This window comes from Kalmanozyma brasiliensis (assembly GCF_000497045.1).
Source record: "Kalmanozyma brasiliensis GHG001 unplaced genomic scaffold PSEUBRA_SCAF9, whole genome shotgun sequence".
Classification (NCBI taxonomy): domain Eukaryota; kingdom Fungi; phylum Basidiomycota; class Ustilaginomycetes; order Ustilaginales; genus Kalmanozyma; species Kalmanozyma brasiliensis.
This window is the reverse complement of record NW_015961992.1, coordinates 142,671-166,132: the sequence shown is the minus strand read 5'-3', so window position 1 is coordinate 166,132 and position 23,462 is coordinate 142,671. Positions and strand designations below refer to the sequence as shown.

Sequence of the window (23,462 nt, the reverse complement as noted above, 5' to 3'; positions counted from 1 at the left end):
GTGCTCCCCCCTCTCATCCTTATCCTTTGCATCTTGTAATGTCGTTATCACGCATACCAATGAACAATGTTTCCCAAGTCTGCCAGTCGAACGAGGTGTTGCATTGCAGAAGAATCATACGGCACTGTAATCGATCTTGGACTCGTGTCTCTTGGCCTCTTGCAACTTTCGCACTGCCTTCATAAAGTCTTCCTGGACGCAATAATCCCTATCATCCCTGATAGCAAACATGCCCGCCTCTGTCGCAACGTTCCTCAGATCGGCGCCGTTGAAGCCGTCGCTGAGCTTGACGATGGCCTCGTAATCCAGCTCCTCTTTCTTGGCCACTGGTTTGGTGTGAATCTTCAAGATCTCCAATCGCGACTGTTCGTTGGGGAGGGGGATTTCGATCTTGCGATCGATTCGACCGGGTCGCATGAGCGCTGGATCGAGCGTATCGGGTCGGTTGGTGGCCATGATGACCTTGGTCTTGCCGAGGTAGTCGAAGCCGTCCATTTGGTTGAGCAGCTCCATGAGCGTTCGCTGGATCTCGCGATCCGCCGACGTGCCTTCGCTAAACCTTCGACCTCCGATCGCATCGATCTCGTCCATAAAGATGATACATGGCTCGTGTTCCTTGGCGTAACCGAACATTTCGCGGATCAACCGAGCCGATTCGCCGATGTACTTGTCGACGATGGCCGACGAGACGACTTTGAGGAAGTTGGTTTCGAGCGTGCTGGCGACGGCACGGGCGAGGAGGGTTTTGCCAGTTCCTGGGGGACCGTAGAGCAAAACACCTTTGGGTGGCTTGATACCGACTCGCATGAAGAGTTCCGGGTTGAGCAAGGGCAGTTCGATCACTTCTCGCAACTCGCGGATCTGATCCCCCAGACCACCGATTCCAGCAAAGCTCGCCGCGCCCGGATCCTCCATGCTCATGTTGTACACCAGCGGGTCGACCTCGCGTGGGAGAATACGCATAATGGTGAGCGTGGTCATGTCGAGCGAAACACGCACACCCTGCTTGAGCTTGTGCTTGGGTACGCTGGCTCGGATCCCGACAACGTAGCGTGGCCCCGAGGAGGCCTTGACAATGTAGCGCTCCTCATCGAGCTGCTTGAGCACTTCGCCGATGATCTGACCGACGGACTGGAGAGCTTTGATGTCATCTTCGGTCTTGTCGTACGCCTTTTCGAGGTCTTTGAGGCCGAAGCGGAGCTTCTTGAGGTTTTCCGAGAGCTCGTTGTGCTGCTTGAGCGCCTTTTTGTAGGCTTTGAGTGCTTTGTCCTTGGCAGGGTCGGAGGAGAGCACGGGCTCGGCGGGCGGTTGTGTCGACGAGGAGGGTGTTGGGTCGGCCATGTTGGTTCGAGTGTGCAACAGCAAAGGGGCAAGTCAGTGGTTGGTGTCGAGATATCAAGAGGGTCGAGTGGTCAGAGCTGAGCGGATTCTAAAGTGGAGCAGAGTGACGCGCGTCGCTGAGAAGCACACAGCTGCTCGCTCTTCCCCTCTCGGCCCAAATGGCCTCAGCTGGATCTCTTTGATCGAGACCCTCTCTTTGACAGCATTCGATCAAACATTCGCGGAAATTGCTCAAAGGCTGAGACAGGACGCGTCGATTTTCAATACAAACTTGGCTTAGGCAAAGCGGCTGTGAAGGAGCACTTGGGGGAACTGAATACAAATTTGGGCGCTTTTCCCTTTGACAGGTTGAATTGACAGGAAGATTGTGCTTGGACATCAGAGCCAACGCAAGGCCAAGCTCAGCCAGCCAGCAAGCACAGGAAGAAACGCGTTGGGTGTCCTGTGCGCAACCAACCCTCAGGGCCGAGACTGAAGCGAGCCAGAGACACAGAGCTGTGCTGTGCTGTGCTGTTCCATCTGGCAGTGCTGCTGGTGCAAAGGCGCTCCCGTGCTTGCTGCTGCGTTGCAAGCTTGATCCTATCCGAGCTCGACATCCACCACGGCCCGACTCCCTTCTCTTCTCGATCATCATCCTCATCGTGTATATTGTCCTCTCCTTTTCTCTACTCATACGATCCAACCTTGACGACCGGCTCATACACCTCGATCACGACCTCGCAGCTAGCCTCGCGCGCTTGCGCTTCCATTCCTCTCATCGCATCGGCATCCAAAACGTAGCACGGTCCGCCGAGCTACATCACATCCCCGCTCATCATGGCGGACAAGCCCATCAACTTCTCCGAGCATGTCCAGCTCACCAACGTTGGCATCGCCCCCGAGAGCATCTCGTTCGCCAATGTCACGCTCGAATCCGAGAACTTTGTCTGCGTTCGTGAAAGCGTCAACGGTCAGAACTCGGTCGTCATTGTCAACCTCAACGATATCAGCGATGTGTAAGTGGGCTTTTCCAAGCACTTGATGCCTGGATCGATCAGAGCGCGCGATACTGATACCAACCCTCCTCTCTTTCGTCTTGACAGCATGAGGAGACCCATCACCGCCGACTCGGCCATCATGAACCCCATCCAAAAGATCATCGCTCTCAAATCGGCGCGGCAGCTTCAGATCTTCAACATCGAGGCCAAGTCCAAGGTCAAGTCGCATCTCATGCAGGAGGATGTCACCTTCTGGAAGTGGATCAGCAACACCATCCTCGGCATTGTCACCGAAAATGCAGTCTACCATTGGTCCATGGAGGGCGAGGCAGCACCAGCAAAGGTCTTTGATCGACACGTGAGCTTGCAGGGAACTCAGATCATCAACTACCGTGCGAGCCAAGACGAAAAGTGGCTCGTCCTCGTCGGTATCTCTGGCAACACTTCGGGCGCACCCAACGCATTCCGTGTCAAGGGTTCCATGCAGCTCTACTCGCGCGATCGCGGCGTCTCGCAGCCCATCGAGGGCCACGCCGCCGCCTTTGCAGAGCTCAAGTCCGACGCAGCACCCAGTCCGTTCAAGCTCTTCACCTTCGCCAACCGCACTGCCACCGGCGCCAAGCTGCACGTGGTTGAGATCGACCACCAGAACGGCCAGCCCGCCTTCACCAAGAAAGCCGTCGACGTCTTCTTCCCGCCAGAGGCCACCAACGACTTCCCCGTCGCCATGCAGGTCAGCAAGCGATACGGTATCGTCTACCTGGTCACCAAGTACGGTTTCATCCACCTGTACGACCTCGAGAGCGGTGCTTGCATCTACATGAACCGTATTTCGGGCGACACGATCTTCGTCACTGCAGAGCACGAGTCCACCAGCGGCATCATCGGCATCAACCGCAAGGGTCAAGTGCTGTCAGTGTCGGTCGACGAGGAAACCGTCATTCCCTACATCCTGCGCACGCTCAACAACTCCGAACTTGCCTTCAAGCTCGCCTCGCGCGGCGATTTGCCAGGTGCCGACGACCTCTACCTCCAGCAGTTCCACTCGCTCTTCTCCACAGGGCAGTACGGTGAGGCCGCCAAGATCGCCGCCAATTCGCCACGCGGCATCTTGCGAACTTCGCAGACCATCGAGCAGTTCAAGCAGGTCCCCAATCAGCCCGGCACTCTCTCCCCCATCCTGCAGTACTTCGGCATCCTCCTTGAGAAGGGCTCGCTCAACAAGTTTGAGTCGCTCGAGCTCGCTCGTCCCGTACTCAACCAGGGCCGAAAGCACCTCCTCGAAAAGTGGCTCAAGGAGAGCAAAATCGAATGCAGCGAGGAGCTCGGTGACATTGTGCGCCAGCACGACATGAATCTCGCCCTCAGCGTCTACCTCCGCGCCAACGTGCCCAACAAGGTCGTCGCCTGCTTTGCCGAGACCGGCCAGTTCGACAAGATCGTCCTTTACGCCAAGAAGGTCGGCTACACTCCCGACTATGCCACTCTCCTCCAGCACATCGTCCGCACCAACCCAGAAAAGGGTGCCGAATTCGCTAGCAGCCTGGTCGGCGACGAGTCCGGTCCTCTGGTCGATATTGAGCGGGTCACCGACATCTTCATGTCCCAGAACATGATCCAGCAGGCGACCAGCTTCCTCCTCGACGCACTTAAGGACAACAAGCCCGAGCAGGCGCACCTTCAGACGCGTCTCCTCGAGATGAACCTCGTCAACGCTCCTCAGGTCGCAGATGCCATCCTCGGCAACGAGATGTTCACGCATTACGACCGCCCTCGCATCGCCAACCTTTGCGAGAAGGCCGGTCTGCTGCAGCGTGCGCTCGAGCACTACGAGGACAACGCCGACATCAAGCGCGTCGTCGTTCACACCAACCTCCTCCAACCAGAGTGGCTCGTCAACTACTTTGGCAAGCTCACCGTCGAGCAGTCGCTCGAGTGCCTCCGCGAGATGCTCAAGGTCAACATCCGACAGAACTTGCAGGTGGTTGTGCAGATCGCCACTAAGTACTCGGATCTCCTTGGCCCCGTCAAGATCATCGAGATGTTCGAGTCGTTCAAGTCGTTCGAGGGTCTCTACTACTACCTTGGCTCCGTCGTCAACCTTTCGACCGACCCCGAGGTGCACTTCAAGTACATCCAGGCGGCCACCCGCACCGGTCAGATCCGAGAGGTCGAGCGCATCTGCCGCGAGTCCAACTCGTACAACCCCGAGAAGGTCAAGAACTTCCTCAAGGAGGCCAAGCTTTCGGACCAGCTGCCGCTCATCATTGTCTGCGACCGATTCGACTTCGTCCACGACCTGGTGCTCTACCTCTACCAGAACATGCTCATTAACTTTATCGAGGTCTACGTGCAGCGCGTCAACTCGTCGCGCACGCCCCAGGTCATCGGTGGTTTGCTGGATGTCGACTGCGATGAAGGTGTCATCAAGAACCTGCTCGCTTCCGTCACGGGCCCCATTCCCGTCGACGAGCTCGTCGAGGAGGTGGAGAAGCGCAACCGCCTCAAGCTGATCATGCCATGGCTGCAGTCCAAGATCGAGGCCGGCTCTCAGGACCAGCCCCTCTACAACGCCATGGCCAAGATCGCCATCGACAGCAACAACAACCCCGAGGCCTTCCTCAAGGAGAACAACCTCTACGACCCTCGCGTTGTCGGCAAGTACTGCGAGAAGCGCGACCCCTACCTCGCCTACATCGCGTACGCCAAGGGCTTCTGCGACGAGGAGCTCATCTCCATCACCAACGACAACTCGATGTTCAAGCACCAGGCTCGTTACCTCGTCAAGCGCCGTCAGCTCGACCTCTGGGCGCAGGTCCTCACCTCGGACAACGTTCACCGCCGCCAGCTTGTGGAGCAGGTCACCTCGACCGCCGTCCCCGAGTCGACCAACCCGGACGACGTCTCGGCCACGGTCAAGGCGTTCATGGCTGCCGATCTGCCGCATGAGCTCATCGAGCTGCTCGAGAAGATCATCCTCGAGGAGTCGGCGTTCAGCGACAACCGCAGTCTCAAGAACCTGCTCATGCTCACCGCCGTCCGCACCGACAAGGGCAAGGTGATGAACTACATCGACCGTCTCGACGGCTACGACGTCGAGGAGATTGCCAAGATCGCCATCGACCACGGTCTCTACGAGGAAGCCTTCCGCATCTTCTCCAAGGCCGAGCAGCACGAGGATGCCATGAACGTCCTCGTCGAGCACGTCGTCTCGATCGACCGCGGCCAGCAGTACGCCGCCAAGCTCAACCAGCCCGCCATCTGGTCGCGTCTCGGTAAGGCCCAGCTCGACGGTCTGCGTGTCAAGGACGCCATCGACTCGTACGTCAAGGCCGAGGACCCGTCCAACTACGAGGAGGTCATCGAGATTGCCGAGCACGCTGGCCGCGAGGAGGAGCTCATCCGCTACTTGCAGATGGCTCGCAAGAAGGCCCGTGAGCCCAAGATCGACACCGAGTACGCCTACTGCCTCGCCAAGGCCCACCGTCTCGGCGACATGGAGGAGTTCCTCGGCATGACCAACGTTGCCGATATCCTGGTTGTTGGTGAGAAGTGCTTCAACGACGAGCTGTACGAGGCTGCCAAGCTTTTGTTCACTAGCGTCTCGAACTACGCCCGTCTCGCCACCACCCTCGTCTACCTCAGCGACTACCAGGGTGCCGTCGAGGCGGCTCGCAAGGCCGGGAACACGTCTGTGTGGAAGCAGGTCCACGCCGCGTGTCTCAGCAAGCGCGAGTTCAAGCTGGCTCAGATCGCCGGTCTCGCCATCATCCCGCACGCCGAGGAGCTGCCTGCCCTGTTCCGGTCGTACGAGGCCGAGGGCTTCTTTGACGAGTTGCTCCACCTTCTCGAGCAGGCTCTCGGTCTCGAGCGCGCGCACATGGGTGTCTTTACCCAGACCGGTGTCGCGCTCGCCAAGTACCGCCCCGAGCGTCTCATGGAGCACCTCAAGCTGTACTGGTCGCGCTCCAACCTGCCCCAGCTCATCAAGGTCACCGAGCAGTGCCACCTGTGGTCGGAGCTGGTCTACCTGTACACCAAGTACGACGAGATGGACAATGCTGCGCTCGCCACCATGGAGCACGCCGCCGATGCATGGGACCACGACCAGTTCAAGTCGGTTCTGCCCAAGGTTGCCAACGTCGAGATCTACTACCGTGCGTTGACGTTCTACCTCGAGCAGCACCCGTTGCTGCTCACCGACCTGTTGACCGTGCTCGCCAAGCGCATCGACCACGGCCGCGTCGTGCGCATGTTCAAGAAGAAGGACAACGACAACGTGCCGCTCATCCGCAGCTACCTCATGTCGGTGCAGCACCACAACCTCGAAGCGGTCAACGACGCGTACAACGACCTTTTGATCGAGGAGGAGGACTACGAGACGCTGCGCTCATCCATCGACGGCTTTGACAACTTTGACACGATCTCGCTGGCGTCTCGGCTGCAGAAGCACGATCTGCTCGAGTTCCGCCGTCTCGCGGCGCACCTGTACAAGAAGAAGGAGCGCTGGGACGAGTCGATCGCGCTGTCCAAGGCGGACAAGCTGTTCAAGGACGCCATTGAGACGGCGGCCATCTCGGGCGAGGAGAGCGTCGCCGAGGAGTTGCTCGAGTACTTTGTCGAGATCGGCAACAAGGAGTGCTACGCCGCGACGCTGTTTGCGTGCTACGACCTGGTGCGACCGGATGTGGTGCTCGAGCTCTCGTGGCGTCACGGCTTGGGCGACTTTACCATGCCGTACCAGCTCCAGAGCATGCGCGACCAGAGCGAGAAGCTCAAGAAGCTCGAAAAGGAGGTGCGCGAGCGCGCAAAGAAGGACAGCGACAAGGAGAGGCTCGAGGAGGACGCACCGATCATCGGGCCCGGCGGAATCGGCGCCCCCAAGCTCATCACCGCCGGTGTCACGGGGTTGGGCGGCATGGCCGGCGGGTATCCTAATAATCTCAATGGCGGCATGTACATGCAGCCCACTGGCATGTTCTGAGCGAGATTACACATCTGTATATAGACTTTTCCCCTGCGCTACGTTCATTGAAGAATCGAGAATCTGTTTTTCAAACCTATGCTGTACAAGCTGACTTGCAATGTGTGAGATGATCAAGGGGTTTGACGTTCTGCGTGGGCGTCGATCCAGCGATGCCACTGGAGCAGCTGGTCCCAGCTCGGCTCGTCCTGCTCGAACCGCTCGGCGCTACTCTCTCTTTCGTACAGCAAACCAGCTCTGGTGTGGATAGGAACAGCCGCGACGTTGCGGAGGATGACCAGATGGCCGGGTCGAAACCTGCCGCGGGGACCTCCGTCCCAAAACAGGTCGCTATCCTGCACCACCCTTAGCGGCGTCTCCTTGCCATCGCCCGTGTCGACGTGCACGATGCGGTAGCTCGGGAAAGGGTTACCGCGCGCGGCGTTGTTTCGGAGGATGCGCACCACGAGGTTGACGTGCATCGCACTGCGTTGAGCGCAGATAAAGCCCGAGACGAGCCGGCGTGATGAAGTCGATGCTGTAGAGGTTGGTGGTGCCCAACCGAGCGCCCCGGTCGACGTCAATGCTGAGCGCCGTGGGTGGGTCAGGCGTGGCTGATGGTAGACGGAGACGGGCTGAAGTGCGGCGGCCGGAGCGCCGCAGTGGCGGAGACGCAGATCTTGTCGACCGGTCAGAACGCGTTGCTGTGCGGACACGTGTGGTCGATGGCGTCCTCGTTGGTGTTGTGGGTGGCTGCATCGTAGGAGAAGACGGAGCTGCATTGAAAAGGGGGGGCGTCTCGGCTACCCCATCCCAACCAGAAGCAACGAGATAGCTCCGCATCGTGTGGCCAGGGTTGCCCGTGGCTCGTGCACCGATGTTGTACACTTCGAGCGCACTCACAAGGCTTCTGACCGCCTCAGCTCGGTGCGGCAGCGATACGAGGAGGTTGAGCGCCGTGACATCGCCATTGTCGATGGCGCGAGCCAGAGCCGCCTTTTCCGTGTTGGTGAGAACGTCCATGGGAACGAGGCAGACAGGATCGCTGCAATCGATGCAATCGCTGCATTAATGGTACAGATCAATTGTCAACAAGTGCCACAAAGTGCCGTACAGACGATTCTTATATGACATTGAGTCGAAGGCACGGCTGCGCTGTCTGCAGCGAGACTCAAATCGAAAGGGCAGGTCATTGAGCAAAAGCTGCGCAAAAGATGTGCAGATTGCAGGAAGTATCGACAGCAAGGTTAGAATTCTGCACAGTGTCTGTCGTCAAAACGTCGCCAAACCCATGTCTGCGCTGAGCTTGAGTTTATCTCTCGCGTGACGACAGTGATTCACTCCTTGATCAGCTTGCTGACACTTCCGGCTGTGGCGTCGCTCTTTGTGCGGGTTCTTTGTTCCGCACTTCCCCGCCTCGACGCTCCTTGCTGTAGGGTGTGCAGCGGAAAGCAGGATGCGGATCGAAGGTATATCACCGCCCCCTTCTCGAGCCCCGACTCCTTTCCTTCTGCCACCAGCAACGCCCTCACTCTCCTCCCACCCCTGCTTCTCACCTGCCTTCTCCCCCTCCGCGACCCATCTAATCACACCCTCTTCGTTCGTCCGCCTTCTTTAGCCGCTTCTGCATCATCACAAGCAGGCGGGCTTCTACATCACCGTCGGATCACATCCTCCGTGATACAGTATATGCCTCGACAACGTCTGCCTGAATCGCATTTGTCGCAGCAGTCGCATCGAAAGTCACCATCCTCGCCGTCTTCCGTCGCCACTGAAGCGTCAGCTTGTGCGGGTGAGTCGGCCCTCTTCACCCGCATCCGCACGCCCTCCCTGCCAACTGTGTCACTGACAACCCCCCTTCTCCCTGTCAGCTATGCCGGTCCTTACGCGCTCGGAGCAGGAAGCCCTTGTCGACGCCATCGACAGCAACGACGCCATCAAGCTGGCTCGACTTGCTACGACCCCTGAGCTGGCTTGCACGATCCTCGACCTCGTCCGCTCGCTAGCCGTGCTTCAGGACGATGCGCGCTACGATCCACCTGGACCCAAGATGCGAGACTTTCTCACGACGTGCAATGGTTGGCCGCCTGCGCCTGCCGCCAGTCGCCCTTCGAAGGCGACCAAGATGGCTGCGGCGACCAGCATCCTTCGTGCGCTAGATGGGTTGTTTGATCACGACCAGAGGCGCGATTCGCCATCGGAGGGTGGGTCTGCACCATCAGCGGGGGAAGTTCGAGCGATGCTATCCAAGGTCGAACAGCCGCGGGATGACGATGAGCGACCTCGTCAGAAACGTCGACTCACCCTCACAGCCGCATCCTCCTCGTCTCTGCTGGTTCGCTCCCCGTCTCCCACACCTCCCGCTACCTCCACCCCGACTGAAATGCACATCGACCCAAAATTCGGCGCTCGACTAGGTACAACCCTCTGCTACTCTGCCGACTACATCACTCCGACACAGTTCCACCAGCAGTCCTTCGTCAAAATACACAATGCTCTCACAATCGGCAATGCACAGCGCACCAACATGGTGGTGAAAATCCTCAAGACGAGCACCTCTTCTGCCGCATCCGCCACGCAGTACCGCGTGATCCACGTCGATGTTGGTGACGGCGAAACCACCACCCTCCGCGCCTACCGCGGCAGCTCGCTCTTCCAGCACAAGCTGCACCCGGGTGACATCGTCGAGCTCCGACGCGTCGGCGTGCTGGTGGTCAACAAAAGGGACGCGGTTCGGTGCGATGAGCATTCGTCCCACTGTCGGTTCCCCGAGGAGATCAGGCCGCGTTGGGAACAGGTAGGGCAGTGGCACGACTGGATGGACGCCCATCGCAGGTAGACGTCCCTCCTCACACACTACCCCACCCAAAGTCATACACCACCCCACACAATGTCGCAAGTTCGTCAATGTCACGAAATCCTCACACATCGTTTTCATGAAAGGCAAGTCGCTTCCATTCCTTCATGCGACTCGAATGCGCTCCAACTGCGGAATGAGCTGGTCGAACATGCCCACCAGCCCCTCGTACAACTCGATCTGGCCCTCGGCATGTGTCGCCAGGATGTCCTTCATCTCCTGCTCCTTGGCGAGGTGGAAGATGCGATGTTCGGTCATGACCTCTGTGTTGAATGCTTGCGAGGTGTCGTGTGCGCTAGTGACGGCGTCTTGGAGCTCCTTGATCTTGCCATCTAGTCGCTGCATGCGGCCGACACGGGTGCGTTCCTCGTCAACCCCGCGCAGATGGTCGACCTTGTCCTTGAGATAGCCCGAGAGACCGGCGCCGCGGACACCGCCGTGGCCGTGACCTGCGCCGTAGGGACTGGAGAGCGAGGCGAGTCGATCGCGTTCGGAGACAACACCCGAGAGGTAGTCCGTTAGCTCCTCGAAGTCTACCTGCTTGGTATCGCGGAGCTTGAGCACCGATTTGTGCGACCGCGCGTACGAGAGTAGCGCTTGCATCTGGGACAGCATGGCGTCTGTCGATTTCGCCGACTGTGCGTCGTGCCACAGATAGGGTCAAGAAAGACGAGATCAGTTCTCTGACCGACAGGAGGTAAACAACAAGGAGGAGGTGTGACTTACAGTAACCCTCTCGAGCCGGGCAAGCTCGAGCATGGCCGAGGCAAACTTGTTCAACGGCTCGGTAATGCCACTCTCGAGATAACCTAGACCTTCGACGCTCGTCGCAAAGTCCTCGTAATCCGTCGAGAGGTCTTCGAGACCCGTTCCGAGTTGGGGGGCATAGACGTCGCCAAACGGCAGAGCTAGGAGCCAGGTCAGCGTGCGCCCGCATCAATCAATGTTGTCAGATTGCGGTGTTCCACAGACAAGAGCGAAGAGAGAGAGAGAGAGAGAGGGCACGAGGTCGAGAGATGCCAAAACACAGGAAGGGGAAAAGGAAGATGGAGGAGAAGGGGTGGGGGAAGAAGATGCTTACCAGCGATGCGATTGCGATTGCGGGAGAGAACGCGTTCGGTTCCCGCGAGACCCTCTTCGAGCTTGTCGATGCTCTCCTTGATCTCCTCGAAGCGTTCGTCGGGTTTCCGGACTTTGGAAAAGGCGTTGAGAAAGTGGTCGCTGAGGCTATCGAGTAAGCTGGGGGGACCGGCGTTTTCCACCTGCGAACCGGAGATGAGCGTCGAGGCGCCCGCAGCGGTGGTGCCGCTGTGCGATGAGTTGTGCGCGTGCATGTCGACCTGCCACTCGGTGCTCTCGAGAAAATTGCGCAGCAGCTGACTCCGTTGCAGCGTGGGATGACGACAGATGCGTTCGAGGAAGAGCTGAAGATCTTGGGTGCGTCGATCGATGAAATCTTGGCTGAAACGATCGCCAGTGAGGTATTCGAGCCGGTGTTTGTCGGGTAACGGCGCAACGACGCACGCCGGGAAGTCCCGTTTGAGACCCTCGCGCAGGAAGGTGAAGTCCTTGAAGCGTCGACGAGTGGCCATGTAGGTGCGAGAGAAGTGCGGAAGGTTGGTCTCGGCTCGAATGCCGTAGCTGATGAAAGCATCTTTTTGGCCTTCTTGCTCCTTGCGTGGTTCTGTGACCTGGACCATCAGATAGCCCGCCCACGAGAGTTGTGTTGGGTCGTCCGAGGCGTGCAGATCGCGAGCGAGACCGCCGGCCGACAAAGAGGTGCCCAGGTGCGATGGTCCTGCGATGGCATTGTTGTTGGAGAACGAGGGCGTGGACGAAAAGGTGGGTTGGGAGCCGGAGGAGGTGTCGCGGTTCTCCCAGGTGACCGAGGTGAAGGTGTCCTCCTCAGTGTCCATAATGGCGAAGTTGGACCGGCGAGCACGATGAGAAGAGAATGGTTGTGGATGAGCAGACGATTCGATGGAGTTGTCGCTCCACTTGCTGGCTTTGGAAGTGTGCTGAGCCATCCCATCCGCCTTTGGGTTGACACAGGCTGTGCCGCGTGGAGTTCTGCCAGATGCGCACGGTTCCTTCGCTGTCAAGGGCTCAAGTTCACTCTAACAATCGGCGACATTTTTTTGGCTCAGCTTCGCGGGCTGAAAGCTGTGCCGAAGCTCCACTTTGGCGCTTTCTCGTATCCAATCTCGCCGCCACCATCCTCCTTCTAGGTCCTCTCGTTTGATCCTGGGCATCCATATCATCATTCTGCATCTCTGACAAGGCATTCGTACCTATCCACCCATCCAAATAGTCTCTGGATCTCAACAGAGCCGTCGAGCGCTTCATCAAGCCAGTCGAGACAGCAAAGCACCCATAGGCGTGCCCTCCTCGCCTCCACCCCTCGCACACAATGTCGCTCCCCTACGCAGCAGACGCAGAGACGTCGCTCTCCCCCTCCGAGCTCCAAGTGCTCAAATCACAATATGAAACCGAACTCTCCGCAGGCCACGTCACAACGCAAACCAAATTCAACTACGCATGGGGGCTGGTCAAGAGTAAGCAGCGGGCGGACATGTCCATCGGCGTTGGGCTTTTGACCGAGATCTACCGCTCGGATCCACCAAGACGGCGCGAGTGCCTCTACTACCTCTCGCTGGGTCACTACAAGATGGGCAACTACGACGAGGCCAGGCGGTTCAATGCGCTGTTGATCGAGAGGGAACCGAACAATCTGCAGGCGCAGAGCTTGAATCAGCTCATCGAGAAGGGTGTTGCCAGGGAGGGGTATATTGGGATGGCGTTGATCGGAGGTGCGGCTGCCGTGGCCAGTATCGCTGTTGCGGGACTGATGCGCCGCGGACGCCGTTAGAGCGGTTTGCCCAGTCACACATTCGCCCCGACCTCCTTGCACGTATCTGTACTTTACACTCTTTCTCACTTGTTCAGCATTCATATCCACTCAGACCAGCACATTTGCCTGACTCATATGCTCCTCTGTTAGCGACTCCTTGCTCCTTCAGACACGTTCGCAGCTGTCGCATCTCTGTGAAAGGCGATGCCATTCCTGCTGCACTCCTGTTGCATTGAAGTACCGCTTCACGAGCGGCTGCATCACTCGTCATCGACATCCATCCCATCCTCCGCGCCCTTATTCGACTTTCGCGAGCGCAACGACTTCCTCCTATCCTCGCTGGCGCCATCCGTCTTGCTATCGATCGAGACGGGCTCCTTCTCCTGCATCTCCTGCAGCGTCGCGACCGGCGGCTTATCCTCGTCGTCGTCGCTCTCGTCAGCACGCAACTTCAGCTTGCTTCCCCTCTCCGTCTTGCTTGGCTTTGAAGGTGTCGTATCGACACTCTGGTCCGGGACCCTCGTTCGCGCACCCGCGCTGCTGTTGAAAGGAGACGAAACGGGGGCCGAGCTGGGTCGTCGCGAGTTGAAGTGGCCACAGTGCGGACAGGCGTACTGCACCTCGTTGAACTCGTCTTTCAGCGCGAGGCCGTTATGCGCGTGACAGCGGGCGCAGATCAGGGCGTACTTCTGCTCGGGGCCGAGTGCTGAGGGGTCCGAGCCAAGGATGGCATCCGCCACCTTGTCCATCCACGTCTTTGGCAGCGGCGCAGCGGGAGCGGCGGATCGTGGCGGTTGGATCACACCGCCCTGTTGGCGCATGAGAGCCATTCGTTGCGCTTGCAGTGCTTGCGCTTCTGGTGTGGTGAGAGCGGGTCCGGGGGCTCCGCCGCGTTGAGGTGTGCTAGCGGCGCTTCCAGCCGATGCAGGCGATTGAGTCGCATTCTTGGACGAGGGCGAGGCAGATTTAGATCCAGGCTTTCCTTTGGTCGGGGTCGAGGGTGCGTTGGCAGAAGCACCTTTCGGTCCAGCCTCGTCGTACTTTTCAAGCAGCATCTTGAGGTGATCGTACTTGGTAGCACGTTTGAGCTCGTCGATCTTTTCGCGCTTCTGCCTCTTGAGATCGATCAAATGCTTGTCCTCCGCCGCACCGATGCGTCTGTACCACCATCTCACGATTCGCCGTGTTGAGATGATCAGCACGGGACTGCCCACCACGGGCACCCACACACCGTACATCCTCGCGTTCTTCCATCCCGAGTCGGGATCCAGAGGTCGCGTTCGCCGCAAGGTCAGCAGACCAAAGAACCAGCATACGAAGGTGTAGATCGCCCAGAGCAGAAATGCTTGCAATGTGAGGGTCACCGATGCACGTCGTTCGCGAAGACGGATCTGCGTCAGTCGAGACTGAACGTCCTGGATCTCGGTTTCGAGCCGAGAGAGCACGGTCTCATAGTCGGTCTCGCGGTTGGTGCGCTTCCACGGCAGGAAGGAGCCGCTGACCAGCGCATTGAAGACGCCCATCGTGCTGAGCCAGTCCGGTGCAGGTCTTGTATGGTGGAAAGGGACGATGGAGGAAGGCTGGTGTTGAATGGAAGAAACGCTTTGACCCATGACAACTTGTGTCGCGTGTGTGCGTGCGCTTGGGCTATTTTTACAGTGTGACGCAACTCGACTTTTTCGCTTTTTCAGAAACTCCACAGCAGACCGTAGTCCCGCCTGACCCTGACTGAGCTTCGCCACGACTCAGCCCGCCCACTCAATGAGACCAACACCTAAGACTTGAAAACACACGCAGTCAAACGATGAGGAGGAAAGAGACAAATACTATCAGATTGCCGGAGCAAGACCAGGAGTATGAGAGGTATACAAGGCGCTCAAGCGTCAAAATCTCAACGCACCAATGGCAATCAAGGGAGCGACGAGATCGAGCGAACGAGCGATGCGAAATAGAGGGACATTGCGAGACATGGAGAACTGACAACGGACAAGAGACAACGACGATCGACTAATGGTACATCTTTACGAAAGAGCGGAACGACGGAGCAGAGGACATCTGCGGACCGTCAGTCAGACGCTAGCGCAAAGCGATGGTGCAATTAGGATCGCTCGCCGCGGAGACGGCGGGCAAGGGCGATGTCCTTGGGCTGGATGGTGACACGCTTGGCGTGGATGGCAGCCAGGTTGGTGTCCTCGAAGAGCGAGACGAGGTAAGCCTCGGCGGCCTCCTGGAGAGCGCCGATGGCGGACGACTGGAATCGCAGGTCGGTCTTGAAGTCCTGGGCGATCTCACGGACGAGACGCTGGAAGGGGAGCTTTCGGATGAGGAGCTCGGTCGACTTCTGGTAGCGACGAATCTCACGAAGAGCAACGGTACCGGGCTTGTATCGGTGAGGCTTCTTGACACCACCGGCAGCGGGGGCGGACTTGCGAGCTGCCTTGGTGGCGAGCTGCTTACGGGGGGCCTTGCCACCCGTGGACTTTCGGGCTGTCTGCTTGGTACGAGCCATCTTGCTGTGGAGACGAGTTGATGGTGGTGACGACGAGCAGTGGTGCGGGTGAAGTGGTGATGACGGTGTCGATGATGATGGTGATGACGATGTGAGGAGACGGTGTCAACGACGATTGGTGATGGTGTCGACGGTGATGGCGATCCCAGATGGTGGTGATGAGGAGGAGGGGTCAAGTGCGGAGTGCGGAATGAACAATGCGCAGCAGCAGCGGATGGATCACCAAAATGGCGGGTCAGGGTCAAGGTCGGATCCGAAAATAGGGAAAAGCCAGTGACACCAAGGGCAGATGATGATGACGATACGAGGAGGGGTCGCGAACGGTGGCGGGGCACATGAGCAGAGGAAGGGAAGGCAGGCAAGCGGGCACGAGAGGAGTACGGGAAATTCGAGGAAAATGGTCGAGAAAGGGCGGGCGGGCGAGATTAGAAAATAGAACGCGGGCCGAGGCGAGGCAGGGCGGAGAGGGCGAGAGGCGGTGTCAGGTCGGAGGGCGAGGGCGAGTCAGCGACGAAAAGCGCAGCAGCAGAGCCCAAGATCAAAACAAGGACCATCGAAGCACCATATCAACAGCATATCAAGACATAGTCAAGGAGAAGGCATAAGGAGAGAGAGAAAGAGAGACGAATACGAGTCAGAAGCTGAGTCTAGCAAGAGAGAGCTGGTCTCTCTGGATTGCGCTGAACAAGCCAATCGCAGGATGAGAAGATGCGATGAATGGCGGATACATACGTTCAGTTTGACTTGAGGTGATGGTTGGGAAGAGAAAAGGGGGATCGCGGGAGGAATTGAGGGAGGGGGTGTCTTTATACGTGATTTCGAGGTCAAAGACGGTGGAAGCAGGGTTCTGTGAGGGGTGAAACCGAAGCGGAGAATGCGCAGCAAGACAAGAGGGAAAAGGAGAGGTGGCGCGGCGTGTCAAGAGGCGAACGGGGCAGCGGATGAGGTGCGAAAAGGGTGGTTTATTGTCATGCGATGGCGATTCCAAAGTTGAATCGACGAGGCAAGGAGAAAGGGGGGGACGGTCGGGATCGATGTTGAGTGTGTTGTTGATTTGGGTTGATGCGTGAGCGTGTGTGCGCTTGTGTGGTCGGATGATGCGATGGCGGGTGAGACTCGAGGCTGAGGGCGTGATTGAGCATCATGACCGATTTCGGAAAGAGGCGAGGGAGAGGAAAATGGGCTAGATTCGACTTTGGCCAAGCGTGTGAGGCGGGGCGTGGGTCCGATTTGAGGTTGTAAGGCGAGCAGATTGGCCGAGCGAGGCGGGCGCATGGATCGTTGGCGTGGAAACCAAAGCGAAGTCTCTTTGTCAAGAGGAAAAAGACCCTCTAATGTCGCGCCAGCTGGCTTGTTCGAATTCGGTTTCGGTGGGTGATGCTCGATAGTAGAGGCTCTCCTCGTCGACCGTCTCGATAGCCTCGCTGCCATTCATGGTGCGAGGGTCTCTTCTGGATCGTTCAGTACAGGTGGTCAGAGACTGCAGAGACTGAAAGGAGTTGTTTGATGGAGGGGCGCTATCAAAGAGCGGGCATCGAGACCGCCTTCGATTTAGCACAATGACATGGCGGTTGCCGGCCGAAAGCAACAGCAGGAAGCGCAGCGCTCGCCACTGGATGCCATATAGTCAGTCTAAGGACTGGCCTTCTGCACTGTGAGGGCACTTGTAAGACGCTTTGAGGTCGGCTGGCAGTGAGCAGCTAGAATGATCATTCGCACGTCAACGCGTATCTCAATCTAAAGTATCGTCCTCAGAACTTCGCCACATCAAATGCCCGTCATGGGGCTCCTACATCACCATCTCCATGCTCCTACTTGCGACGATGGAGCATAGATTGTGATGCAACCTTAGTGTAAGTAAGGTAAGTCCGCACATCAGCAAGGACGGAGCAAAGATGGAGGAGCGTGAGGTGTTGGCGGAGACGGATGAGATAGGAATATCCGGACAGTAGCGAGGGAGGGCACTGGAGCAGTGTATGTCGATCGAGATGCAGGGACCCCCATCCATCCATGTCATCGCTCCGCAAAAAAAGGTGCGCCACGCCGCCAGACCAGCCAAAGATCGGCGGCAGTCATTGAAACTCACCTTTCTATGCGAGGTGAGCGAGAAGCCACGCCGGCCAGCTGACAGCCAAGCGCGTCCGCCCCTGCCGAGTCAATAAAATTGGCTTTCAGGCGTCTGAGCAGTCTCCATTTCAAAAATAAAATTCAACCGGAAATTCCAGAAAGCGGGCGGGCTTCTGGGCCAAGGCGCTGGCCGGCTGGCTGACTGACTGGCAAACAGCGAGAAACTCCGTGACAGATCAGAAAAGGCCGCGCCCGTCGGCGTGCCTGCGGAGTGATAAGAAGGTCTAACAAATCGAAGCCAACCGTTTCGAGCATATCATAGAGCCAGGACCCAATCTCGACCATGACACCTCGGCCGATAGCGGCTGAAGTGCGTTCGGTTTGCTTTCGACTTCAGACTGGATGCGGCTCACCTTTGACAATCGCATTCCAGGCTCGTCCAGGACAAGCTCGTAAAGCAACCTGTAGCGACAGTGCTCTGTTCGTGTGCTGTGTAGTCCCCAGTGGCCTCCTTCACGCTCCGCGACTTGAACTCGCAGGCATGTGCGACACTAACCACGACAGGAGCTTGCTACTTGATACAGATGCAGTCATATGGACAGTTGTGAAACACTCAATGGTACGACAACCAAGTGATGGCCGTCTAGGGATGGATGCGACCAGCGGCGAGCGCAGGGCCAGTCTATGAAATCGGCTGATCTTGACGTGAAGGCATTCTGCTCCAAATCTGATTTCTGGCGCCCTCCTGCAGGGTTTTTCTCTCCTCGCGAGCCGCCGTGGGCAGAATTTCCAGGGAAATTCCACCAGGCACGCATGAAGCTCTCGCTGGCTGAGCCCGCTTCCGTGCTTCTGTGCTGTTTGCATCTGCGAAATTCAGAAACAAAGCTTTCGCGGGTCCTTTGCCTCGCCTCTGCTCAAGTGCCTCGCCGCTGCGCACTTGGGGTTGATCTGTTTGCTGTCACTACCGCAGTATATCACCTGAACTCTATGTACCGCTGGTGCAAGCAGCGAGTGTTCAGCGAGAAACCGTGCAAGTGATCAACAAGTGGGAAGACTCCTGGCTGGTCGTGGCATATGCCGGGCTCGGGGTAGACTGAATCGATGCCTGTCGAGCTCAAGATGTGAGCAGAAAGGGAACAGGCGCGCGAAAAAGCACAACCAAAATTGAGGTCACGAAAATGGACAGCCCGCTCATGGACTGAATGATTCAATGCAAAGCCTGACTCAAGCCAGCAAATCAGCCCCGAGCAAGACTATTCTCGAAGACAGCAAACCAGGCAAGCCAGACCGAGGCCAAACGTGCGTCTCTAGCCCATCAGAAGGACCACTCCGAGCGGCTGTGTTTGTTCGACGGATCAAAGATGTTAGGGCGAGCCTTGGATTTGTTTGCAATTTATGAGAAATTGGCTCGATTTCATTTGAATTTTGTCGACCAAAACAAGGCGAGTCGCGCGCGTCCACAGCCTGATGCCCAGACGGACGCAGCGAGGGCTTCAGCAGGCAGCTTGGTCCATCTATCCATCCGCCCTGGCTCGCCTCCCTAAGCGATCCATCCATGGGATCAGGGAGCTCAGCTCTCATCGAGGCCCCGATGGCTGATTCAGGGCACCGTCTCCCGGACAAATGACCAGCAGCAGCTCCACTAACCAGCAACCGCATACCCAAATTCTCATCGCCAAATCACCTCCATCGCCATCTTCATCCACCTATCATCTTCCGTTCTCATCTATATACCCGACCGTCCCAGCGACGTCCATCTGCATCCAGCGTCGTAGCAGCCATCTCGCCTCGGTCTTCGCTTGGCCTTGCTCAATCGCAAACGTGCGAGTCGTGCGACTCTCCTCCACTTGATCGTATCGCTGACCAGAGCGAGCATCAGCATCCCACACAGCCATACAGCACCAGCACCATCCCCCAGTATCGTCTCCGTATTATCGCCGCTAGCTGCTGGATGAATCCCGCATGCACCGCCCCAGAACATTCATAGTATCTGTCCGGGACTAGCATCAGGACCTTCGAGGGCCGTGTGCGGCCTACCTAAACAAGAGTGGACAACCCGATTAGAGAAGCGTCCAGCGTCCATCAAAGTACGATAAAGGTTCAACAGAGACGACCCAGGTCGTACCAGGCCACGGCCCGTCATGTACAACACCGAGTTCGGGCGACGGCTACGCAGCCAGAGCTCCGGTGGCTCTACCCCGAATTCCTCGAAACGAGAAAGCAGAACAACAGACGCTCTGATCGGCTCTGCTACCGATCGACTTCTGGCAGGATCTCCTTCCAGCTTTTCAACCTCTCCCATCTCCATTCCCGGCTCATCCAGGGATGGCGCACGAAAGTCGAGCTCACATCGATCTTCAAGTTTGACCAACCTGGCAGGCACATCTCGGGGCGACTCTGCCCGTTCAGGGTTGTCTGCCTCGTCCAGCATCAAGTCGTCCTCACCATCCAAGAAGCTCCTCGCCAGCAGCTATGTCGACAGATACATCCCACAAAGAGACGGCACGGATCTACATACCGCATATCAGCTCATAGGCGACGATCCACCTACACCACATCGGCACAAGCGTAAGATCGCTGTCGACACAGATGCACAGAAGGAAGAGGCAAATCAAGCCTTCTCGTCTTTGCTATCATCCGAGCTCTTCGGAGCTGAAGCAGGACTGAGCACGTCACCAAGTCGAGGCCAGCGTGCCAACGGCTTCTCCAACTTTGCATCCAGCTCGTCTTCCTCCATCCACACCAGCGGCGGCTCCTCAGCGACGCGTCATTCCAGTCACTCCGGCCTTGCATCCCCAGCGACACCCACCAAGAGGAACCTTTTCAGCTACAGTCCGTCCCACAGTCGCACACCTGGTCGTAGCGGCTCGGGCATGGGCAGAGTGGTGGATTTCGGAATCGCCGACGACGAGTTGGGCGGGACAGGAGCTCGCACCGGCGGTCTCTTTGGTGGGCTAGCATCACATTCAGTCGAAACGCTCGACTCGCCAAACCACCGCGCTTACAGTCTATCGCCCGTCAAACCCGAGAGTCGCAGCCTCCTGCTCAGCCCTCGAAAGCCTGCACGCGTCCTCAGCAAGGTTCCATACAAGGTCCTCGACGCTCCCGATCTCGCCAACGACTTCTACCTCAATCTCGTCGACTGGTCCAGCAAGAACGTCCTTGGCGTGGGGCTCGGCACCTGTGTCTATCTGTGGTCCGCCGACAACTCTTCCGTGACCAAGCTGTGCGACCTGAAGGAGAACGGTAACGACGTGGTCACGGGACTCAACTGGGCCAACTCGGGCAATCATCTCGCCATCGGCACGCAGAAGGGCTTGGTTCAGATCTGGGATGTGGAGAAGCAAAAGCTGCTGCGCACCATGCGTGGACACACTCAACGTGTCGGCTCGTTGGCGTGGAACGAGGTGATCCTCACCTCCGGCTCGCGCGACCGAGTCATCTATCATCGCGACGTCCGCGCACCAGACCAGCACATCCGTACATTGCGAGCACATCGACAGGAGGTGTGCGGTCTCAAGTGGAACACCGAGACGAATCAGCTGGCGAGTGGCGGCAACGACAACCGTCTGATCGTCTGGGATGCGCTCAACGAAGCTCCCCTTCACCGCTTCACCGAGCACACCGCAGCCGTCAAGGCCATCGCTTGGAACCCGCATCAGCAGGGCATCCTAGCCTCCGGCGGAGGTACCGTCGACATGAAGATCCGCTTCTGGAACGCTTCCACGGGCCAGATGCTCAACGAAGTCGACACCGGTAGCCAGGTGTGCAACCTCATGTGGAGCAAGACGGCCAACGAGCTGATTAGCACGCACGGCTACTCGGGTGGCACCATCCAGAACCAGATCCAGGTGTGGAAGTATCCCTCAATGCAGCAGGTGGCCACCCTGACAGGCCATACCATGCGAGTGCTCTATCTGTCGATGAGCCCAACCGGCGATACCATCGTCACCGGCGCCGGTGACGAGACGCTCCGCTTCTGGGACCTCAACACCTCCCACAGAGCCCAGAGCGATAAGCGACGCGAGGCAAATGCTTTCAATCCCTTCGCAAAGCTGCGTTGAGAGGGCCACCACTGTATCATGAAAGATGTTTCGCTCTATCTATTTCGCATGTACTTGTATACCAATGATACCTTTCTTCAGATCCTGCATTTCCCCGGTGATGGTCGTTTGCATTGGTCTCTATGTAGCCTTGTGATTCATTCTGCACATCAAAGTCGATGCGAATGCCCGTGAGTTGTCGAGACGCCATTGTGCAGTATCTGAGCTCTTGACCTGCTGTACAGATGCTCTGCTTGGTCTCCCTCGTGACCTCGACCGGCCGCTGACGATTGATGAGTCCTGCAGCCAACATCTTCCAAAACCCCTGATCCTGAGAGAGGTCGTTTGATGGAGGTCTTGCGAGCAAAGGGGTAGCATCGAAAGGCGGGTCTTGATCGCCGTATCTGGCCGGGAGGTAGATCTCCGACACGAAGAGCTCTAGGAAGGCTCGATCTTTTTCTTGCTTAACTCGATAGACGTCTGATATCTGCGGCTGGTGATTGGTGCTGACGAGGTCATTGTGCACCCCTCGATTGCGGAGAGCCAGCAGGACCGGATGGGTCCTGACATGGGTCGCTACCTACTCCCTCTGAGCGTTGATCTCCTGCTGGGTGACGCCGCTGTTGAGGATGACTATGCCGCTGGCTGCGTCAGACGGATGACCGCTACCAGATGCTTGCGACATTGTGTTTGCTCATGGACACAGTCGAAGAGTTCGCTCTTCGATACAGGCACCTCAATTCTTTTCTTGAGCCTGTGGCCAGAGGATGGCGACGAAGGCAGAGAGGATAGCACCGGCGGTCCCCAGCCGCAATTCGTCTTCATTGCGATGTCCACCTGGACCACGTCAAGGGAAGTACTGCAAGCAGGAAGAAGGACCGCGTGCAGCACGGCGAGCAGGCTTGTCTCATTACAGACAACAGGCGCCTCGTACTTCCTCGACCACGACTTCCTCCCGATCCCGATGCTCTCTGAGGCCAAAGACAAGTTTGTCTTCCGCACCTTCGAGCGCAGCGCATCTTCAAGCGGTATGACTGTCTGGACGGCGTCGCCTGAAAAGCCCCTCAATACCAACGCTGCCCACTATGCCACAGTCAAGGCTGCCAGGGCGGCAGGTCTTCTGGACTTCAGGCCTTACTCCGTTCGAAGGCTCACAATCAACGCTCTGAATCGTCCTGATGTGCCCAACGCCACTCGCAACATGGCCGTGGGGCACCTACCGCACAACGACGCGGCACAGCATGTCTACCTCTCTCGTAGAATCACAGTCGACATTGTCAATGAATCCAGTGGTCTAACTGGAACGAATTGAAGGCGACGATGAGCGCGCACGAGAGGACCATCTCGCCAGCACGCCGAACAGCGTTCACTGATGAGGCTCGAAAGGCTATTACGACTCAGCTCACAGACGTTTAGCGTCACAAGCAGAGCCAGCAAAAGCGATTTGGCTGAGCTTGCCAAAAGGGTTTCCCGCATGCTGAGTAGCGCTCAACGACGAGGCTTGATCTCACATGAGTGACACCGCGTAGCGTCTTTGCACGGCCAGCAAAATCAATTTGGCAGAGCCAGCCAAAGGCGGTCGTCCGTTGCTCGACAGCAGCAGCAAAACGAGGAAAAAAAGTGTTCCCGGCCGGGGAATCGAACCCCGATCTCAGCTGTTTTCTATAAGCTTAGATAACGCTTATGTAATGAAAAAGCCGTATACTGACCGTTGTACTAACTGGGACAGGAATGCTCCCTTTTTTATGTGTAACGGGTTGCAACGCAATATATACAGCAAATTTGTGCAAAATACTAGCCGCATCGCTTGTTAGTACAACGGTTAGGATACCGAAAGTTGCTGAACAGCCAGAT

At 57.6% G+C, this 23,462-nt stretch overlaps 9 protein-coding genes and 1 non-coding gene across 10 annotated transcripts; 4 read left to right on the top strand and 6 right to left on the bottom strand.

The window, feature by feature from the left end:
• Positions 1 to 114: 114 nt before the first annotated feature.
• Positions 115 to 1,341, bottom strand: PSEUBRA_006261 (ATPase, AAA-type, core; the record flags this gene model as incomplete). Its single annotated transcript, XM_016439577.1, has 1 exon — positions 115 to 1,341. One exon carries the CDS (start codon positions 1,339 to 1,341, stop codon positions 115 to 117), a length of 1,227 nt encoding a protein of 408 aa, XP_016289506.1.
• Positions 1,342 to 2,157: 816 nt separating this feature from the next.
• Positions 2,158 to 7,302, top strand: PSEUBRA_006260 (Clathrin, heavy chain, linker, core motif; the record flags this gene model as incomplete). The annotated part of the gene is made up of 2 exons (XM_016439588.1): positions 2,158 to 2,336; positions 2,424 to 7,302. The coding sequence occupies 2 exons, from the start codon at positions 2,158 to 2,160 to the stop codon at positions 7,300 to 7,302; spliced, it is 5,058 nt and encodes a 1,685-aa protein (XP_016289505.1).
• Positions 7,303 to 7,415: 113 nt separating this feature from the next.
• On the bottom strand, positions 7,416 to 8,304 carry PSEUBRA_006259 (uncharacterized protein; the record flags this gene model as incomplete). The annotated part of the gene is made up of 2 exons (XM_059465790.1): positions 7,416 to 7,985; positions 8,185 to 8,304. The coding sequence occupies 2 exons, from the start codon at positions 8,302 to 8,304 to the stop codon at positions 7,416 to 7,418; spliced, it is 690 nt and encodes a 229-aa protein (XP_059321759.1).
• An 850-nt stretch (positions 8,305 to 9,154) lies between these two features.
• PSEUBRA_006258 (uncharacterized protein) lies at positions 9,155 to 10,120 on the top strand (the record flags this gene model as incomplete). Its single annotated transcript, XM_059465789.1, has 1 exon — positions 9,155 to 10,120. The coding sequence occupies one exon, from the start codon at positions 9,155 to 9,157 to the stop codon at positions 10,118 to 10,120; it is 966 nt and encodes a 321-aa protein (XP_059321758.1).
• A 123-nt stretch (positions 10,121 to 10,243) lies between these two features.
• PSEUBRA_006257 (Phox homologous domain protein) lies at positions 10,244 to 12,054 on the bottom strand (the record flags this gene model as incomplete). Its single annotated transcript, XM_059465788.1, has 3 exons — positions 10,244 to 10,774; positions 10,865 to 10,995; positions 11,220 to 12,054. 3 exons carry the CDS (start codon positions 12,052 to 12,054, stop codon positions 10,244 to 10,246), a joined length of 1,497 nt encoding a protein of 498 aa, XP_059320289.1.
• Positions 12,055 to 12,548: 494 nt separating this feature from the next.
• On the top strand, positions 12,549 to 13,007 carry PSEUBRA_006256 (Fis1, N-terminal tetratricopeptide repeat; the record flags this gene model as incomplete). Its single annotated transcript, XM_016439590.1, has 1 exon — positions 12,549 to 13,007. The coding sequence occupies one exon, from the start codon at positions 12,549 to 12,551 to the stop codon at positions 13,005 to 13,007; it is 459 nt and encodes a 152-aa protein (XP_016289503.1).
• A 242-nt stretch (positions 13,008 to 13,249) lies between these two features.
• PSEUBRA_006255 (protein of unknown function DUF2296) lies at positions 13,250 to 14,512 on the bottom strand (the record flags this gene model as incomplete). Its single annotated transcript, XM_016439573.1, has 1 exon — positions 13,250 to 14,512. One exon carries the CDS (start codon positions 14,510 to 14,512, stop codon positions 13,250 to 13,252), a length of 1,263 nt encoding a protein of 420 aa, XP_016289502.1.
• A 575-nt stretch (positions 14,513 to 15,087) lies between these two features.
• PSEUBRA_006254 (Histone core) lies at positions 15,088 to 15,498 on the bottom strand (the record flags this gene model as incomplete). Its single annotated transcript, XM_016439583.1, has 1 exon — positions 15,088 to 15,498. One exon carries the CDS (start codon positions 15,496 to 15,498, stop codon positions 15,088 to 15,090), a length of 411 nt encoding a protein of 136 aa, XP_016289501.1.
• Positions 15,499 to 19,706: 4,208 nt separating this feature from the next.
• On the top strand, positions 19,707 to 21,629 carry PSEUBRA_006253 (WD40 repeat; the record flags this gene model as incomplete). The annotated part of the gene is made up of 1 exon (XM_016439595.2): positions 19,707 to 21,629. The coding sequence occupies one exon, from the start codon at positions 19,707 to 19,709 to the stop codon at positions 21,627 to 21,629; it is 1,923 nt and encodes a 640-aa protein (XP_016289500.2).
• Positions 21,630 to 23,231: 1,602 nt separating this feature from the next.
• Positions 23,232 to 23,334, bottom strand: PSEUBRA_006540. The gene is made up of 2 exons: positions 23,298 to 23,334; positions 23,232 to 23,266 (listed from the first exon to the last, which is right to left on the bottom strand). It is a non-coding gene; the product is annotated as a tRNA-Glu (tRNA).
• Positions 23,335 to 23,462: the final 128 nt, after the last annotated feature.